The 22,123-nt window shown below is 38.8% G+C and overlaps 1 protein-coding gene across 4 annotated transcripts in view; it reads right to left on the bottom strand.

Moving 5' to 3' along the window:
• The window catches only part of LOC149814635 (Peptidase M50 family protein), a 78,491-nt gene that overhangs the window by 5,045 nt on the left and 51,323 nt on the right, over positions 1-22,123 (bottom strand). For all 4 annotated transcript variants that reach the window (XM_089990262.1, XM_089990261.1, XM_089990259.1 and 1 more), the window contains exons 7-9: positions 15,681-15,761; positions 15,096-15,575; positions 14,308-14,598 (exon numbers count right to left, since the gene is read on the bottom strand). In XM_089990262.1, coding sequence (XP_089846388.1) covers positions 14,308-14,598; positions 15,096-15,575; positions 15,681-15,761 — 852 coding nt within the window. The remainder of the gene's footprint in view (positions 1-14,307; positions 14,599-15,095; positions 15,576-15,680; positions 15,762-22,123) is intronic.

The raw sequence follows: 22,123 nt of genomic DNA, 5'->3' as shown, positions 1-22,123 counted from the left end.
CTGATGCATGATATTGATGACCAAACTAACTAACTATTTACCAAGTTGAGACATAATATGTGAAAAAAGGATTAATTCAGCTAATACATGGATTGATTAAACGAGTTATTGCACTATGGGTAGTGACCATTCAAATAGCTTTAGAACAAATAAATGCCTTGAAAAGAACAACTTCATCTTTCAACCTTTACACGGTTTGTTTAGATCATGGTTATCAATGTAGCAAGGTTGACATGAGAAGTTAAAAGCCTAGCTCCATATTTTCTGCTTTTTATGGAGAATTTCAAATAATGGCTTTCAACTAAACAACATAAGTGGACTAAGGAAACAAATGAAAAGCAAAGCCCTCAACAGAAACAAGGCTGCAGCAGTAGTTTTCCATCAAAAATTCAATTCTCCTGACAGCTGGGTCAGTTTTAAGGTGAAAGAATAGAGCAAAAAAGAAGCAAGACATAACAGCTTGAGATTGACCTTCTGTCATCAGGGTTGCCAGTACAATTAGCATCTGAAAAGGCCATTATAGCAAGCATATCTTTATTCTAAAGCTTTACATATCAATCCATCATCAAAGGTTTGTTTTGAATATCTCAAGATTCTTTTAACTGCTTCCATGCATCATTATCTTGGTACAAGTGTGAACCAAAATACTCAATTCACAAAAAAAAAGAAAAAAAGATGTTTGGCCTTGTGACAGTAAGATATTGCAACATGCCTACCATAATCTTGTATTTGGTAGGATGTTTATATAAATCACGCTCTTTTACCAGCCTTTGATATATAGGGCCCAGTGCAACCATTGGCAGACATTCTTCATTTCTGTTCTGCCAACAAATCCAGTGTATATTTATCACGAGACATAACAAGTGATCGCCTTTTCTGTGCACCTCCTCACCATGAAATATTTCAAATTTCCTAGATTTTTTGATGTAGAATTTATGGCAAAAGAGACCTTTAACTTTTTCAATGTGCTCTTCTGAGTTGTCTTTAATAATTATGTCACACACACACAGATTATATATATGTAATATATATATATATAGGGAAACTGAAATATGTTAACCAACAAAACATGTTTGCTGGTTTGCAAATCTAACCCTGAAGATGCATTCGGCGTAGTCCATTTGCTAGGAATTGACTGTTGGATCATGTATTTTCGATCAATAAATGTGATTTTTTTATGCTTAAATATTTACGAAAATTCTTAGCTGTTGATTTTCAAGCCTTAAAAGATCCTTCTTATACATCATAATTGGATGATCCAAGAGTTTGTTTCTATAAAACCAAGTATCTAGATCACATCCATACGGTGAAATTTTAGAAAAAAAATAACCAATGAAAATCTCAGTTCATACCAACAAACATGTTTTTCTGGTAAACATATTACAGTTACCCTATATATATATATATATATATATATATATATATATATATATATATGGGTTAATATTTGATGTTATTGAAGACACAAAAATATTGTGTACAAATCTCCTTCTTTTAATGTTTTTTAGTATTTTTTTGTAGATCGGACCTTATGGATGTGACCTACAAGGTCTTTTTAGTGAAAATTGAGTTTTGAATCATGTGATTGTGACATGTAAACATATTTTTAAAGGGTTTAAAAAATCAATGGCATACAATGCACTAAAATTTCATGACTCAAAAAATCATATTTTTAGATTCAAATAACACAATCCAATGTTTGAACATTAGCAAACAAACCATGCTGAACACATCTATGTGGTCAGATTGAGTTGATAAAGCTTGAACCTATGAAATGTATATAGAAAGAGAGAGAGTAAGGGGTAGCTGCCTACTCCGATCTATGCCTGTCACCAGCTTACTGGACTTTTGAAGGGGGTTTTTTCATGTTTTTCTTAAATTTCACCATAAAGATTTGTTCTGCATGCTTGATTTTAAAGGAAGGGACTTTTGGATCTCCAATTCCGACATGTGGGTAGGTTTTTATAAGATTTGAGAATTGACAGTCTACAATTTTTATAAATATTCAAGTTGAAAAACTCATGTTTTTTTATTGAAAAAACACAATTCAAGGGTCATTTTCTAGCAAATCAACCGTACCGAATGCATCTGCAGCGTTAGATTTGTGAAAAACACCTTGAAAACCCTGTTTGCTCATGGTAGGATCCTAACTTTGGTAGGCACCTACTCCCCACTATATATATAGTGAAATGAGTCTTTGCTAACCTATTTGTTGCTAAACCAGAGCTAAAGTGCGCTGACCGTCCATCATGCGCGTTGATGGATGGTCAGCGCGCAAAAAAAATTGCTCGAAAACCCTTTACTGATGCACTAAAAGCGCCAATAAAGGTCCCAGACCTTTAGCGGCGCTTTTAGTAAGCCACTAAAGGTCTTTTTGCCCAAAAATCGCATTTTTTACACAATTTTTGCATTTTGTGTGCGTTGACCGTCCATCAACGCGCGCGATGGATGGTCAGCTCACTTTAGCTCTGATTTAGCACCAATGTGGTTTAGCACGGACCCATTACTCTCTCTCTCTCTCTCATCCCAGACACCATACTTGCATGTATTTTTTGTTTAATTTAAACCAATAAATGTGATCTTCATGCTTGATTTAGTAGAAAACATGTGTTAGTTTAAAGATTTCTCATGTTTAGATGTGTTTTTAGCTCAACAAAAAAAATAATGGTATATATTCCACCAAAAACTTAATTAACTAAAAATCAAGAATTCTTGTTAAATTGATTCGATCCAAAGCATGGTTTTCAATAAATAAGCAATGATAAATGTATCTACAGGTTTGGATTAAGAAAAAAGATCATGCAAGTATGTTTTGGGGTCAGTCTAGGAGATAAATGGCTTGGAACCTACACACATTACTCATATATATATATATATATATATATATATATATATATATATATATATATATATATATATATATATATATATATGTATGTGTGTGTGTGTGAGAGAGAATCATTTTCATACTTTTATAGATGAATAATATATAATCAAGAGGACCTTTTTTATTCCATGCAGGTTGACTTTTAGGGAGAAGCTTTTAAAATGCAAGATCATGATACTTGCCTTTGTCTTGAAACAACAAGGCACAAATACAATGTCACAAAGTGACTACAAAGGTGCACACACAAGAACAAAAGCCTCTAATGGATCAAATACAAAGAGCCACTAAGGGCTAACACACAATCTCTCAAAAGAGAGCAAGAACACAAGTAAAAAATATAGCTTTATTCAAATATGCTTGATAACAAGCATTAAAACAATACAAGGGAGGGCCATGCTCAAGGGGCTGGCCCAACAGCTAATTGGACCAGAGCTAGATTTCTAGCCCTTGGGGCTGGTCCAACAGCTAGTTGGACCAGCCTTTTACAACAGTCAACAAAAAACAAAATAAGAAAAAGAAAATTAAAAAGAAACTAAAAAAAAAAGTCATCAGTCTCTAGTGGACTGACACCTATTACAAGCTGAAATGACTGAAATACCCCTGATGGGTATTTCAGTTTACGTACACGATAAAAGATTTTATATATATATACACACACACTATGTTTTAACAGCCTCAACCAATATGTTCAGTTTCATACGCATGTTTTAAGATTCTTATTATATCGCTAGGGCTGCTCCACATAGACCTCTTTTGATTTTCTATGTAAGAATGCAGAGTTCCAACTGATGTGATCAGCCATAACCAACTGCAAGAGATCATTTTTCGATGGTACCCATTTTTAACATTGAGCTGAGGCTCATCATAGCCTCATAGGTATCAAACCAAATCCCATCAATTCAAAAACTTTTTCAAGAAATATAAGACAACAAAGACATACAACTAAAGCCGCATTATTGAGTAAACCCTTTGGCTACAAGCCTAGCCTTTGGAAAAAAACACAAGATTATGATAATTGCCTCAACCTGAATATTGATTTGTTAAGTTTCATATGCATGTTTTAAAATTATTTTTAATATATTCCTGGGGCAGACTCCACATAGACTTCCTTCAATTTCTGATGCAAGACTGCATTCTTGATATCGGATTTATGTAACCAGCCATGATCAACAGAAAGAGATAACAATTGCTTTTTGATAGCATAGCATTTTTGTTGGGCGTTTTCTTTGTATGGGGGGGGGGGTATAAAAGATTCTTTTTTTGCATTTGAATCCAAGGATCCATGGAGGGTGTATAGGGTTACTTGGGCTTTTATGAGGGCTATTTTAGTCTTTAACATTGAGGCTCATCATAGCCTCATAGGCAGTGTTGTTAGTATCGTACCGTATCGTACGATACGGTATGATACATATCGTTACTGTAATATAACATGATTTTTAAATTCAAAAAAATATGATTTTTAAATTATATATTTAATTAAATTGATAAAAAATCATGAAAATATATTAAAATATAGGTGACGTCAGCTGGGTCTAGGCGTAGCCCGGAGCCCACTGACAAGACCTAGTTGAGCCAATTATAATTTGAGAATTTTTTTCGTTTTTAACCTTTAAATTCGAGCAAAATTTAGGTTAAATTCAAGCAAAATTTGGAGGCAAAAATCAGGTATATACACCGTTAGATGCACCTCATGAGCACGTTGGAGGCCTATTTTTCCGAATTTGTATTACGGTTGGCCCGAAATTGCATTTTTCAAAACTGACCCACCTCTATTTTTGGCTTTTTCGAAATGATTGTTTGAATTGTGGATTCAAATCTGCCTTGTTGTTGGCTCGATAAGAATTTCCTGCATAGTTGAATTGGTACATGAATTTGATCATGTACCAATCTGTCTTTGTATAAAACAGAGTTGGTATCATAGCTCACTTAGATTTGTCAAAACCATTACTAGAAAGTCACGAACTCATATTCTAAAAGCAGTGTAACGTCCCAAAATTTCAACTTATGATTTCGAAAACATTATCGAAAAACCTTTCAAAGATTTAAAGTTTTCACTTTTAAAAGCGACAGCGGAAGACATTTAGAAATGAGCACAAGTCAATAATCCTGGGTACGTTAGCTGAAAAACCATCATTCACATGAACAACTACTTAAAGGAATTGAGGAAATAAGGCAATAGATTAAAAATCTGCAGTTTATTACAAAATGAACATTTTCCCAAAGTTCAATAATCTAAAGAAAAACTCTAAAACTCAGAGTCAAGATGCCAGTAGAAAGAAGAGAAATCTTGAGCCATGTTGCACCACGCCATTGGCCGCTTGTGAAGTCCTACTCATCACCTGCCCATGAAATGGGTCAGTTTCATGACAAACCAGTAGGTGCACGAATAGATAAAGTAGAATAAAAATAAAACAGGACATTTATGAGATAAGCAGTTTATTACATTAAAACAACAAGTACAATTGTAAGTTATTCTAGCAAGTGTAACATATGCAAGGAGCTATTGTTTGAAACATTTCAAGCAGTGTAAGTCTCAATCATCTACAACTATTTAAAAAGATATTCTTTAAGTTCTGATATTAACTGGTATGTGGGTACGCACAGACGCGAAACGTAGAAACAGTCTCGATCCGGGGGTTTATTATGTCAGGTGTTTTCATTAACCCGGATGGCTGACTGAGTCCACTCCTAAGAGGACGGTCAGTGACCAAGAGAGTAAATCCCCAAAGGCATTCGTGGTCCATGGATGCATCCAACTTCTGTAGAAGTACCTGGGAGTTACCACCTAGGATAATTTATGGTAATCCCAATTCCCCTAATTCCGATAATTGGGGAAGCCGAGTCTTTTGCCCGTGGGGTGGTTGTTAACAACCTGTCCATCGAAGTTTTTGTACCATCCATCCTCTCCCTTAATGAACCGTGAAGGTCGAATAGGTACAACGGAAGTTTCTTAACCGCCGCCCCCATTCTACATGCTCTAGTCTGTTAGACCCACTCGAGCATCTTACCTATGAAGACGAGTTGTCATCATTTATGTGATCTCAGCATTGTGCTAAATGCACGCTTCGAGGTTGCTACAACCTCATCATCCAAACATCGTAACACACATGGGACGTACTTGTCCAAAAGTACGATCGTACCTTCCTAGAGGTACGACTACGATGAGAGGGCAACAATTAATGTCTTATGATTCTTTTGGTTCATACATGACATATATTGCTCTTTGAGCAATTGGCCTGTGAAGGCCGACATTATCTCATTTATATCAATAAAGTGTTGATTGCCCACTTCAAGGTACTTCATGACCTCTCGTAAAATTTATACCATACCTGTCTTAAGGTCCGGTTACAGTAGCAATTGTCGTGGGTTTCTCTCTAGAAATGAGTCTACTCATAGAGTTTTACATTAAGCATGCAATTTCAAAAGAATATGGATGCGGAAACGCAAAACAAACAATCACAAGTTAAGTAATCCTACAGGTAAGCATGTATGCCAAATAAACTATTCTATCACAGAATCCTTATATTTTATTTCATTCAAACAAACCCTTCGTGCAACTTTCCCCTACCTCGGGATGTCGTGCAGCTGTGTGCGTCTACGAGTGTAGATGATACGAGGCTCAGGCCGCGGAGCCAGAGCGGGGTTCGATGCGAAGTCTGCAAAAGTGTGGGCATTCAGCGCTATATTATTTATTATGTCAAGAAAAGAGAGTCAGGCAGGGCATCGCTCCTTGCCTGTCGATCAAAAACAAATGAGAGGCGGTCGGGTATGCCCCTGCTTGCAGAAATCAAGGAAGCAACCGGGAGTGAGCCCCTGGCTGTCGACGACAGTGAGGCGACAGGGGACGAACCCCTGCCGAACAGCAAGGCGGCAAAGGGCCAGCCCCTGCCGACAGCAGCGAGGCGGCAGGGGGCCAGCCCCTGCCGACAGCCGCGAGGAGGCAGGGGGCTTGCCCCTGCCGACAACAACGAGGCGGCAGGGGGGCAACCCCTGCCGACAGCAGCGAGGAGGCAGGGGGCCTGCCCCTGCCGACAGCAGCAAGGCGGTAGGGGGCCTGCCTCTGCCGACAACAACAAGGTGGCAGGGGGCCAACCCCTGCCGACAGCAGCAAGTAGGGGGTCAGCTCTTTAGTAAACAGGTCTACAATTTGATTTTTTGTTCCAATGTATCATGCTTCTAGTTCTTGATCTTTAATCTTTTGTCTGATAAAGTGTTGATCTATCTCAATATGTTTTGTTCTTCCATGATGTATAAGATTCATTGAGATCTTTATTGCACTTTGATTGTCACATAATAAAATGGATTTTGATAAAAGTTCTAGCTCAACAAAAAGATGCCTAATCCACGTTAATTTGAATGTGACAAAAGTCATCGCATGATATTCTGCTTTTGTGCTTGACCTTGCAACAACCCTTTGATTTTTACTGCTCCACGAGACTAAGTTTTCCCCAAAAAAACACACAATAACCAGTCACTAATCTTCTTTCATCGGGGTCTCCAGCCCAATCTGCATCTGAGTATGCCATCAACATTAGTATGTCATGATTTTGTCTTCTTTTCTCATACACCAAACCATCTCCTATTGTGTCCTTCAAATACGCAAGATCCTCTTAACCACCTCCATATAAACAATCCTTGATTCGTGCATAAACTATATCTGGCCTGGTAAAAGTCAAATATTGAAGCATACCAACTATGCTCCGATAGTTGGTGGCATTTTCATATATGTCTCCATCTCCACTACTTAACTTTTGGTGAATGGAAGATGGTGCGGCCACTGGTTTGCAATCCTTCAAATCAATAGTATATTTATGTTGAGTCATTGTTAACATCTCCTTTTGTCTGTCAACTTCAATCCCAAGGAAATATTTCAACTTTTCAAGATCTTTCATTTGAAATCTACTTCTAAGTAGCCCTTTGATTTTTTGAATATGTTCTTCTGAACTCCATGTGATTATCATATCATCAACATATATAAGAAGTGTTATGCAGCCTTCTCTTTTGTAGATGAATAAGGAATAATCAAGATATGAACGAACAAATCCATGCCTCTGAATTTCTTGAGGAAAGCTTTCAAACCATGAACGTGATGCCTACTTCAATCCATAAATGGATTTTTGTAATCTACAGACATAAGCATTTGGATCACCTTGAGTGTACCCTTCTGGTTGTTCCATGTACACTTCTTTTAATTTGCCATGGAGAAAGGTATTTTTAACATCCATCAGATTGAGTGTCCAACTATAATCAACAACTAGAGACATAATAATGTGAATGGTACCCATTTTTATCACAGGACTGAATGTTTCATCATAATTCAATCCATGCTTTTAAGTGAATCCTTTTACCATAAATCGTGTTTTGTATCTCTCCACACTATCATCGGGCCTATATTTTATTTTATAAACCTATTTGGATTCAACCACATTCTTATTCAAACTATTTTCCATGTTTGACATTTTTGCAGGGCTTCCATTTCTTCATTCATTGCATCAACCCATCTCTTATGTTGATATGCCTGATAAAAATGCTAGGGTTCTTCTTGAGATTCTATGGCGGCAAGAAATGCTTGATGATCTGCACTAAAATTTTCATAGCTAACCCACTTCTCTATGAGATGACGTATTCATGCAGACCTTATCAAAGTCATGGAGTTCTCATCTGTGGCCACAGGTCTTTTTTGTCCTGATACTTGAGGCATAAAGCAAGATCTCGTACCTCTGGTGTAAACCTGTCCCTCTATGAATTTGTTATGTGCTTGCTCCTTTGTCTTGTCTCTGTCATTTGTTCATGTCTCATCTAATCCAACAGAAACTGTATCCTCCCTTTCTGCATGTGGGAATAACTCTGAACTGAACCCAGGTTGATAATATTCAATCTTTAATTGCCTGTCTTGAAGGATATTTGCACTATCATTATGCTGAAAACAATTCTCATCAAATATGATATTTCGTGAGATACAAATGATTTTAGTAACAATCCCATATTTGCACTATCATTATGCTGAAAACAATTCTCATCAAATATGATATTTCGTGAGATACAAATGATTTTAGTAACAATCCCATAATATGATAATTGCATGTCTTGAAGCATATTTGCACTATCATTATGCTGAAAACAATTCTCATCAAATATGATATTTCATGAGATACAAATGATTTTAGTAACAATCCCATAACATCGATACCCTTTATAACCATCTGCATATCCAACAAATCTATAAACACTGGCTTTATTCCCAAATTTATTTCGTTGAGTCTTATCAATATGAACATAACAGATGCAACCAAAGGACTTCAAATGTGCATAATCAGGATGTTTGCCATAAAGCATGAAATACAGAGATTTTTTGTTCAATACTTCCATGAGAAGGCGATTTATCACATAAACTGCAGAATGAAAAGCTTCTATCCACAATTCCATTGGTAAGACCACTGCATGTATCATAGTGAAGGCACTTTCTACAATATGGCGATGTTTTCGCTATGCAAACCTATTTTGTCGAGGGGTGCGAGGAAAAGCTACCCTTCGAACAATTTCATTTAGTTATAGAAATTCAATGAAATCATTAGAAACATACTTCCCACCCTCGTCACTTTGGAAATTAAGAATAATTAAGGAAAACTCATTTTTGACATAGTCATGAAACTTGCGAAAAATGTCAAAAACCTCATACTTTTGTTTTATGAAAAATATTCATGAATAACGAGAATAATCATCAATAAATATAACATAATATCTACTTCAAGAAAAGAAATTTTCTGGAGCAGAACCCCAAACATGAGAATGCACAATCTCAAAAGATTTTGAAGCTCTTTCATTCATGGAATGGAAAGGAATTACATGACTTTTGCAAACTTGACAACTGGAACACAATGTCTTATTTAAGTCATGACTCAAACTTGTCTCTTGAATCAACTTGCTAGAGACAAGGTGCTCAATAAATTTGTGGTTACAATGACCCAACCTACCGTGCCAAATATTGGCATTATTGACAAGCCTGACTGTGTAAGCAAAAGACTTCTCAGGAGCTGATGTTGAGGAAGGACACTTCTGCACTGGATTTTCCTTGAAGACATACATGTTCCCACATCGCTCCCCTTCAACGTATATTGTCTTCATGCGAAGATCCTTCACATACACAAAAGGAGTGAAAACAACGCAGGAATTAGTATCATCAACAAGTTTGGAAACAGAAACAAGGTTTTTCTTGATATTGGGTATACAAAGAACATCAGAAGTTTGATAGATTTAGACTCAGAGAAGAAAATAAAAACATTTCCAACATATGTGATGGGGTGTTTGGCACCGTCTCCAGTGACAATATTGCCCTTCCCAAAATATGTAACTGGTCTAGAAAGTTTACCTACATCTCCAGTGATGTGACTAGCCGCTCCAGAATCAACGTACCAAACTCCTTGATCATTCAGATTCAGATTTAGGGAGTTTATTGTAGCAAGTAATGCATTCAAATCACCCAAAGTTTTTCTCTCCTCCAGCATATGGCCGATTCACATTTTGTCTAACTATGTGCCCTTTATGATAAGTAGAGCTATCCTCGGCATTATAAGTCAGATCATCTTTGTGATAGCAATTAGCTTTCACATGCCCAGGCTTTTTGCATATAAAGCAAATTGAAACTCGTCTGCCTCCAATGTTAACACTGTTTGAATTTGGAGCATTAGGGGAAGGTAAAATACCTATGCCTTCCTGATTGTCAACTCTTCCACGGCCACGGCCTCCTCGATAGCTTCCTCTCCTTCTTCATCTATTTGCCGCCAAAAACAACACCTTGTGAGAATCTTGTGACAACCCATAGTCTCCTGTGGCATTCTTTATATTCATTTCATATTGAAGTAATCGTGGTATGAGATCTTCGAATGATGGGAGAATAGGAAAGCAATGCAACATAGTAGAGATAACATGATATTCTTGCCCCAAGCTAGCTAGAGTTTGTTGGACTTTATCACGATCAGAAACAGTCTTCTCAATCAAAGCTAACTGATCAATGATCTCTTTCACTTTGTTCAAATATTCCATAATGGTTGAAAATCCCTTCTTGAGGCTTTGAAACTTTTTTCTTCAAATACATAACTCTAGATTCTGAGATTTGAGAGTATGTCTTGGCTAAATTGTCCCATAGTTCTTTGGTTGTGTAGTCATTTGGGATTCCAATGAGAACCTCTTGTGACAGGGTAAACGATAGATAGGCTACAACTGCATGATCACTTTTTATCCATGACACATATTCATGATCCTTGATGTAAACCACATTCACTGCCCATTTGTCATCTCTCTGCTCCTGCATGATAAACTCAGACAAAATTTTAACTGAACCATCAAGGTGACCAGACAGATCATGACTCTTAATAAAATGAATAATTTACCTTTTCCAAGTCAGAAAGTTATTGTTGTTTAACTTTTCTTAAACAAGTTGGGGCAAGAAACTAGAAGACAGCATGAATTGTGAAGCATTAATATCCATGAGAAAGAAATGGAGGTAAACAAAAGACATGATGGACAGAAATTGCGTTCAGCAAAAAGGAGAATACTATTCCAAATGTAGAGATTGACACAAGAATAAGGAAAAAGGCAGAAATCACACCACAAGAAGCATTGACAATAAGGAATAACTTGAGAAGAAAAAATTGAATCACAAAAATCTCTATGCAGAGAACTGCACAAGGAATATTTTAAGAAGAGAATCTTATGATCGGACGCCCAAAATTCAGTTTCAACCTAGATAGAACAGGTTCACGATACAAATCAGTTTTACGACACAAGAGAATTAGATTCACAACACAGAAATTAATCAGAGAATCAGATTCACAACACAGAAATTAATCAGAGTCACGACAACGACACGGAAAAATAAAGAAAAGGAAGAATCAGTTTCATGACACAGAAATTAACGACCCAACAAGGTAGAATCACGTTACAGATTGAAAAGAGAATGGAACAGCCCCAACGATAGAATTTATGCACGGCTGATCGTGCCCAGTCACGTTTGTTGCTCTGATACCATGTTAGAACATCAAAAAATCAGTTCTGCAGTGGCCGCCTGTTGTGTGAAGATGAGAGAAAGAAACGTAGAGAGGGAGATTGACCAGAGACAAAAGCTGCAGCAGCAGCCCTAAACGTGTATTCCTCACATCCCTTAATAATACAACATTATTACACAACATATTTGGATCTTGGATCCACATATGATCCAAAGCCGAAATAATATAATAAAAGAATACATTTCAACGTCTTAACATTTTCTGACTAATAAGGTGAGTCAAAATCTAGAGAGGTTAGCGGATTTTTGTATGTGGATGAGATTGTTCGACTTCACAGGGTACCGCGTTCGACGATGTCAGACCAAGACCCGTGTTTCACGTCTCGTTTCTGGTGTCAATTGCAGAAGGCCCTTGGTAATGCGCTGAAGTTCAACACGGCATTTCACCCACAGACTAACGAGTAGACAGAGCGCACAATACAAACACTTGAGGATATGCTTAGAGCGTGCGCACCGGATTGGGCAATAGAGTAAGATAGGCATGTGAAACTTGCAAAGTTTTCGTACAACAACAGCTACCATGTTAGCAATGGTATGGGCCCATACGAAGCTCTATATGGTCGACCATGCAGATCTCCAGTGTGCTGAGATGAGGTTGGAGTAAAAGCAGTGGAGTTTCAGACCAGGTGCGGTTGATTCGACAGCATTTGGTTGCGGTACAGAGCAGGCAGAAGAGCTACGCTGATCAGTGATGTAGGAAGCTTAGTTTTGTCGTGGGTGATCATATGTTTGTTCAGATCTCGCCTACGAAGAGTGTGTTTAAGTTTGGGAAGAAGGAAAAATTGAGCCATCGGTTTGTTGGACCTTTCGAGATTCTTGAACGCATTGGCGAGTCAACTTATCGTGTGGTGCTTCCTCAGTTTTCCTAGATCTACAACGTTTTCCATGTCTCGATGTTGAGGAAGTATGTGCCTGACTTGACGACAGAGGAGAGACCTGTGGAGATTGTGGATCGTCAGGATAGGACACTTCGTAGTAGGACGATCCCGTTTGTGAAGGTGCATTGGCAGCATCACGGACTGGATGAGTGCACCTGGGAGCCTGAGGCTGACATGCGTAACTACTACCCACATTTATTCAGTACGTTTTTTAATTTCGTGAACGAAATTCTTTTAAGGGGGTAGGGATATAATATCGCGTATTTTTTCATGATTTTTAAATTTGAAAAATATGATTTTTAAATTATATATTTAATTAAATTGATAAAAAAACATGAAAAATACATTAAAATATAGGTGACGTCAGTTGCGTCTGGGCGTGGCCTAGAGCCCACTGACAAAACCTAGTTAAGCCAATTATAATTTGAGAAAATTTTTCGTTTTTAACCTTTAAATTCGAGCAAAAATCAATCGAAATTTAGGTTAAATTCAGGCAAAAATCAGGTATATACTATATACACCGTTAGATGCGCCTTAGAATACTAAGCACATGCATGCAAAAGCAATACTTGATAATTGAACTTACAAAGTCATGTGTGCATGTTGCATTGGTTCATGCATCCCTAAATGTTTAATTTAGCACGAGATGGTTGGTTGTTTTATGTGAACAGCTTATATTGCAAGCTTGTTCTGATTATGTGATGTTTGTAGAGCCCTTTTTAGTTTACGTTGGATTTGATTTATGTTAATTTTCTTACTATTGAATTTTGAGATGGTCTCATACGAGAACTTTGGTTCTTACCTCGTTTTTAAAAACCTTTTTTTAGGTACTGAGGCTCAGTGATGGAGGGATCGAGGGTTATGTTTTTTGTGGACCAGGTTCTGATAGTTTTGGGGTGTTAATGTTTTAGGAAAACTTGTTGAACCCTAAACGGGGACTATTCTATTAAATTCAATTCAATTTAAATTCATGGTTTGATTTATTCTATATATGGAATGTATATTGGGTTGTGTATATTAAATCTGTGATGTACCCTAGATCCCTGGGATATCTTTCCGCAATGTTTTAAAATTATTTATTCGTTTTGAAAAAACGATTCCACAAAATTTTTGAAGGTTAGATTGGGGTTGTTACATCAACAATTATCTTCGTGACATTAATTTACAAAATAATACCTTTATAACCCTTTAAAATTTCAAGAAGACTACTACAACTAAGACTCGGTCAGCCTAGCTAATAGGGCAATCATCACATGGACAATGGAGCTCAACACTTTCTCACTTTGAAAAGAGCTCAATAAACAAATCAACAAGATGGCAGGGTACAGGAACACAATTAATATAAATTATATATTTTGAAAGGAAAAAATTCTAAATTTTCTAAGGACAGTGCCGCATGAATAGGAAATGTTAACAGCATCCTTCAAATTATAAACATACTCCAATAATATCCAGGATAAAGAAGTTTTAAGTAATACCGGCAAGATGTTGAGCACAACCAGGCTTGCAGATATGTGAAGAGTAAAGGCTAGTAATTTCTCCAGTGCTGCTGGAAAGCGCCCATTAGAAAAGAAGAACCACCGAGGCCGATATGCTGTTAGATGAACAGATTTGGCAACAGAGAGAGCATCATCCTCGATGACAAAATTCCCCCCACAATTCCTTCCTTTTTTCTGACTGAAAAAGCATTCTACATCATATGGAGTTGAATATCCGACCTCAACCCATATGATACCCGGTACTTTAACACGACTAAGACATGATTCACCCTGATGAACGGAAATCTCAATTAAGAAATGCAGAAATATTTTGCCAAAACATAAGTTTTGGTCCCTATAAAAACATGATTTAGCCTCAAAGAGTTATTAAGCATAATCTACTAAAAACACTGAACACTTATAATCAAGAACATGCATTACCTCTAATAAAGGAACAGAATTATCCAGTATTGGAACATTAAATCAGAAAAAAAGGACACTATGCAGGAAACATGAAACTCAATCCAGCAATCTAACAGGGAACTCCAATTGAAGATTCACTAACGTGAATACATTGACAAGGCATACCTCTTTCATCATTCAAAGCATCAAAACTACTTTGAAGTATGTCAGCTGACAGCTAACACTAGCTATTAAATTCTGTCCAAAAGCATTTCTAGTTCACTAATGTTGAAAACTCAGCAGGTGTGTACTTGAAAGAATGTCCACATGTATCTGCGCATGTATCTACTGGAGTCTTAGTAAATCTACTAACACTTCAATCTTACCTCGGGACATGAACAACTGTTTCTGCTGGTCCCAAGTGCTGGCCATCCATTCCCACATTTTTGAAGGCCCACAATATCTTTAGGTACTAAACAATGCATGTGTTCCACCCTTGGATCAGTGTTGCTTAGAGCATCAACATTTAGAGCATCAACATTCTGAAGAAAACTGGAATTTGAGCAGGGTTCAACCACAAATGCTTTAAGTCCATCTGGACAACCAAATTTCTCAGGTAAAGCTTGAAGATTTCTGTTAGCTTCTAACCATGAAACAGGGACACAGTACCCCTTTCCATTACCAGAGGAGAAAAAACTTCCTGAGTCTTCAGAGTGTTCAAAATTCTGAGTTGTTTCTGATCCAATTGAAGCTGTTTTCACCATCCATTCTTCAGGGTCATGAATATAGCAGCCATCCACAGAGACAATAACATCTCCATAGCCTAATTGCTTAGAGAGTGGTGAAGTTGGAGACATGCCTAAAACCTGCAAAGTAAACTGTCAATACAACAATGGCCACAGAATAAAAAGAAAGTAATTCAGCAAGAATGCAGAAAAAGCTAATGGTTACTGAACAAAAAATGGAAATACCATTGGGTTGTCCCCATGAATATAAAGGGGGTATAGGATCCAAGGGAGGAAAAGCAATGCAAGCCAACAAACTGCACACAACTAAATATATGTGAACGTTTGTTAGTTTTGACTAAGAGAAGATACATTAACATGAAAACATATGGAAGTGTGCAAGTAAAAAGTGTACGGAACATATTTTGCAGAATATGGACCTCATGAATCCTGGAAATACATATCATACGACAATCACAAACAAAAGATATAAAAAGCTAGAAACAACCACAGAAATTTCTATGACTCTGCTGGGTCAGACATCAGCACTCAGGGTGTTAGGAGCATTTCTATTAATTAGATTGCAGACACTCTTAAACAGTTACAGCAACTTCTGCAAACTCCCTCAGGTGCATCTACCTCGGTTCTGCCTCAACACTTTTCTGTCCGTCTCCATCAAGTATCTCTCCTTGATTAATTGACTCAGGAATTTGTATGATTTGATATAAATTTACTATCAGATTTAGCGTCCAATTTATATCAGTACTTCTGATAGAACATCTTTAGAGGTAAAGAATTTTGGTATCCTTCAAAGAAGCTCCATCCAAAAATTTTCATGTTCCATTAGTCAACCATGTGCCAAAAGTAAATTTCATTTGTCGTCTGTGTTTTAAACATCTAATTATGGAGGTTTACTATCATATTTTCTTCCTCTGGCTGTTTGGTACAGGATTGTCAGGTAAGGAAGCATATTAGTAAAGATCATAGATTTAAGAGATTTGTACCACATGGATTCTTTATGCCTATCATTTCATCTCTGCTCTATTGTGTTGTGTCTGTGTCTGACACTAACTTGTGGTGGCATAAAAGACTAAGTCACCCTAGCTCTTCTAGATTTTGTCATTCTGATCCATCAAAGAAACTATTATTTTAACTAATATCGCTGCCTTGGGTAAACTTTAGATCATTGTCTTCCTATTCCTGCGATTTAATGTCAACTTATCCTTTTGCAATTATTCATATTGATGGTGGTGACCTGCATACATTGCTTTTAAAGGAGGATTTGTATATTATATAACTTTTGTGGATGATTTTTCTACAAATCGCTGGATATATGTTTTAACATAAACATAACTTATTTCATATTTCTAGGGTTTTCACGCCTATATTAAGAACCAATTTAAAATAAACATTATGGTGTTACCCGAAGATTCAGAAGGAAAATATATGTCAAATGACTAGAAATTACCTGAGCCTTAATGGAACTATACAGCAAGGTCACATCCCAATACTCTCCAATAAAACAATATTGCAAAAAGAAAACATCGACATATCATTGAAACTGCTCATACTCTGCTTTTGCCTATGTCTGTTCCTAAGCAGTTTCCAACAGAAACAGTTTATACATTTAGTTATCTTGTAAACAGAAAACCATACGCACTTCTTGGGAATTTAGCACTTGTTGAGAAACACTTTAAGGTAACACTAATTACTTTAGGTTAAGTATTTTTGGCTGCTTATGTTATGTACTCATTTATAAGTCAAAAAGAGATAAATTGTAATAAACAAAAATTTGTTGGATCGGGTCGGATCCAATTTTGGACCCGACCCGGATCCAAAGGGGGGACAGGCGGTCGGGCACCCCGACCGTCTTTCCCGTGCCTTTTAAGGTCGAGGCAAGGGAGGTGAGGGAGCTTCATGAAACCCCTCCCTCGCTGTCTCTCTCCCTCACCGCCTCTCGGTCTCTCTCGCTCCTTTGCGTTGCCGACCCGCCGCCACCTGCGACCTCCCTCCGACGTCGATGCTGCCGCCGTCGGCGACCACCAGATACGCCCCTCTTTCCCCCTATTTCTCCCATCTCCTTCTCCCTCACTTCTTTGTTGCGCAGGGAGGGGTTGAGCCGCCTCCCTGCCTCCCTCAATCGCAAGGGAGGGGCAAAGCCCCCTCCTTGCTGCCTTAAAACCCCAGGGGCGGGGCAGAGCCCCATCCCTGCGATGGGTTTTGCAAGGGAGGGGCCCAGTCCCCTCCCGATGCCTCTGTTAGCAGGGGAGGGGTCGAGCCCCTCCCTATGTGCTGTTACGGGGGAGGGGGTCGAGTTCCCCTCCCTGCTCCCTGCGTCTCACTCCGGCAGGGGAGGGCCGAGCCCCTCCTCCCTGCCCCTTTTTACCAGCCTCTTTTGGCTGTTCTGGCAGGGGCCGATGCCCCTGCCCCTTTTAGTTGTGCCAGCAGGGGCCATCGGCCCCTGCCTTTTAGTTTGCTAGCAAGGGCTGAAGGCCCCTGCCCCTTTTTTTCGGTTCCCCCATTTAGGTGCGCAGGGGAGGGTCTGACCCTCCCTGCCTCTGTATATCGTAAGGAGGGGCTCGAGCCCTCCCTGCCTTCGATCTTCGCAGGGGAGGGCTCGACCCTCCCTGCCTTCGCAGTATGCAGGAGGGGCCGAGCCCCTCCCTGCTTACTGGTACCTGATGCAAGGGGCATTTACCACTCTCCCTCTTTTGACAAGAGTTCAGTCGGGAGCGAGTGACACATCCTCGTCTAAGGAGAGGGATACCTCGCAAGGATCATGGCTCTTCGCGTGCGCAGTTCTGCAGAGTCGACTTGAGATTTTAGGGAGTTGTGCAAAAGCATCAAAGACTGCTCCAAATCGAAGCGTTTGGAAGGATGTGACTAGTTGGTTTTGCTCTCCGTTTTGGCATAGCTCGGGTGATCCCGAATTGGGGGTTCGTGCGAACTTCATAGCGGGTGTTCTGTTGAGAAACCCATATCCTGTCTATCGAGGCCGGTATCGAGTCATGCGAGACATGTATATACCCCGATAGCGGATGTGATTCGAGATAATCACATGCATAATGTTGGCACAAGGTATTGTTGTTTCAAAAGATAAAGTAAAGTTGATAAACTTTACATCTTTGTGAAACACTCCTGTTGAGGCTTCTATTGAGGAGCTATACCCCCTTCATCCTAGAGTACTTGTAGTCGTGCACGACACGTCTAGTACTGCGATGATCGGATGAGATGGTCTTGCGACCTCAAACAACACTAAATGCAAAATGTTGTAATCACATAAATGGCCTCACATTCGCCTTCACAAGCAAGATGCTCGAGTGGTTTAAAGACCACAGCATATGATAGGTCATTAGTTAAGCAACCCCTAACGCACCCATTCGCTTCTTGTTGTCTGTCAAGGGAGAGAACAGAGCGGTACAAAACTCCAATGGACAGGTTGTTAACAACCACCCCACGGGCAATGATCTGGCCTCCCCAATCATTGGAGTTAAGGGGAAAGGGGCTACATTAGTTAGCTCAACACTTCTATAGAAGTTGGATGCATCTGTGGCACTGCGTTTTCAGTCTATGGGAATCCTCTCTCGGCTAAAGTCGTCCCCTTTGGAGCGGACTCAACTAACTATTCGGGTTATTAAAAATACATAGAATAACAGACGCCCGAACTAGTCTCAGTTGTTTCTACGTTTTGCCTGCGCGTACCCGCAGGCCAGTAATATCGAAACATAAAGTTTGTTCACACTGGTTGTTGAGTAGTGAGATTCGCTCGCTTGCACTATTGTCTCGCTTGCACTACTGATTTGCTTGCACTACTGTCTCGCTTGCACTACTGAATCACTTGCTTGCTTGGTAGTTCAGCATGCTACTCGTTGAGCTGTGCACGCCTATCAAGGCGTTACTCTAGTTGGTTAAACTGCTTACGCAGTTCTTTGCGGAGTAATAAGGAACTTCTCATACTAGTTAAATGTTTATAATAATAGCATTATGCCAGTTGCTAAATATTAGCATGTGTCTTGCTTTATCCCTTGGTCGAATTGTTTGGTGCTTATTGTAGCGTAGCACTTGTTGGCTTGCATCTCTTATGATTGATGTGATTGCATACAGCTCGTAATCTACGAACTGGTGGCAACTAGGATTGATGTGGCCGCTTGTCTTATAAGCTGCTTACATATTGTGATATAATTGTTGCTGTATGATTGCTTATGAATGGCTTGTGATGTAATGGTTTATGCCTTACGATTAATTTAATTACTTGTTGATGGACTGAGCCATTTTATGGTAATTATATGTTTTACGAGCATCGTTATTGTAGAAGATGAACCGAACCCTAGAGAGAGAGAGAGAGAGAGAGAGAGAGAGAGAGAGAGACGGCTGAACATGAAAACAGAAAACTTAATTCCATCATTAGGGCTTCTCTCTATATTAAATAGAGAGAGGCAAAACAGAGAAATTACATCTAAGTCCTTATGAAAATAATATTTCAGAAAACCTCTAATAAAGAACAACTTAACCTAAAAACCACCTATTCTCAACACTCCCCATCAAGCTAGAGCATAGATATCTATCATGCTCAGCTTGTCACAGCATCTGGAGAAATTTGGCCTAGCAAGAGGCTTTGTAAACATATCTGCAACTTGGTCTTCAGACTTTAGGTATTTTGTAGTGATATGACCAGCTTGAATCATATCTCTTACATAGTGGCAATCAACCTCAATGTGCTTTGTTCTCTCATGAAAGACAGGATTGTTTGCTATATATGTTGCCGCTTTGTTATCACACATCATGGTCATTGGAGAGGAAACCTTCACCTGGAGATCATTAAGAACAGTGCGAACCCATATCAATTCAGCAGCTGTTTGGGCCATAGCCCGATATTCTGATTCTGCACTCGACCTGGAAACCACATTTTGTTTCTTACTTCTCCATGAAATCAAGTTGTCTCCCAGAAACACACAGAATCCTGTGGTAGACTTTCTATCTACTACAGATCCAGCATAGTCAGCATCAGAATAGGCTACTATCTCCAGAGTTCCACCTTTCTTGAACAGTAACCCCTTTCCAGGAGATGATTTTAGATATCTGAGAATCATTATGGCTGCATTCCAGTGTACCTCAGTTGGTTTGTCCATGAACCGGCTAACTTTGCTTACTGCTAAAGCAATATCTGGTCTGGTCACAGTTACATATAGTAACTTCCCTACTAGGGAGCGATAACGTTTGCTATCAACAGGTTTTGACCCTTCTTCAACCAACTGAACTTTATGGTCCATGGGAATATTTGTTGGTTTAGCTTCCAACATGCCTGTTTCCTTTAATAAGTCAAGAACATACTTCCGTTGAGACAAAACCATCCCTTCACGGCTTCTAGCAACTTCTATACCCAGAAAATACCTGAGTGAACCAAGGTCTTTTGTAACAAAGTGTTTGTGAAGATGAGCCTTTGTGGCTTCAATAGCTTTCACATCATCTCCTGTAAGAATGATGTCATCCACATATACTACCATAACAACTATGCCAGAGCTAGTTTTCTTTATAAAAAGTGTATGATCTGCTGCTGATCTGTTAAAACCAAAGTTTGACATCACTTCAAACAACTTTTGAAACCATGCACGAGGACTTTGTTTCAAGCCATAAATCGCCTTTCTCAATTTGCACACCTTATGACACTCCCCCTCAACCTCAAAACCTGGAGGTTGTTGCATGTAAACGGTCTCAGAGAGATCCCCATAAAGAAATGCATTTTTCACATCTAATTGACACAAGTTTCAGCCATGCTGAACAGCTACTGAGAGAACAAGACGGATGGTACCCATCCGTGCAACAGGAGAAAAAGTTTCAAATAAGTCAATTCCATATGTCTGGGTATACCCTTTCGCTACTAATCTGGCCTTGTACCTTTCAATAGAACTATCAGATTTGTACTTTATTGTATATACCCATTTACAACCAACAATGTCAGCATCTGCTGGGGAATCAACTAGATCCCAGGTATGCTGAGATACCAAAGCTGTCATTTCTTCTTGCATAGCCATCTTCCAGCGATTATCAAGTGCTGCCTGCTGATAGTTCAGAGGAATGGTTTCAGCAGACAAGGCTGAAATAAAGGACTTCATCTGATGTCCAATTCTGGCATGGGAGACAAAATGAGATATGGGATATAAGGTGCATGTTTTGTCCCTTTTCGTAGAGCAATAGGCCTGTTATCATCATTCTGAAGATCACTATTGTCAGTAGAACTTACCTCAGGAGAAGAAGAAGATGAAGGCTCTTGCGGAAGTGGAGCTCTACGCACATATACCAATGGAGGATTATTAAATCTGGAAGAGGATGAAGTTTGGTTCGGTAAGGAGGGCACAGATTCCAAAGGAAAAGGAGGTATAGGTAATGGAAAAGACTCAACTGGATCAACCTGCAGCGGAGAACCGGAACTAGAGTAATATGGAGAGGATTCCAGGAAAGATACGTCCGCACTAACATACTCTCGGCGAGAAATAGGATCATAACATCGATAGCCTTTTTGATTTTTTGGATAACCAATAAATATGCATTTTGTAGCTTGAGCGGCTAATTTATCACGGTCAGGGCCAAGTTTGTGGACAAAACAAACACATCCAAATATTTTTGGTGAGAAAGAAAAAAGTGGGGCATTAGGTTTTAGGATATGTAATGGAATTTGATCACCCACAGAA

The sequence above is a fragment of the Nuphar pumila genome, chromosome 15 (genome assembly GCF_984573655.1).
Source record: "Nuphar pumila chromosome 15, dmNupPumi1.hap1.1, whole genome shotgun sequence".
Taxonomy (NCBI): Eukaryota; Viridiplantae; Streptophyta; class Magnoliopsida; order Nymphaeales; family Nymphaeaceae; genus Nuphar; species Nuphar pumila.
This window is presented reverse-complemented; position numbering and strand designations above follow the sequence as displayed.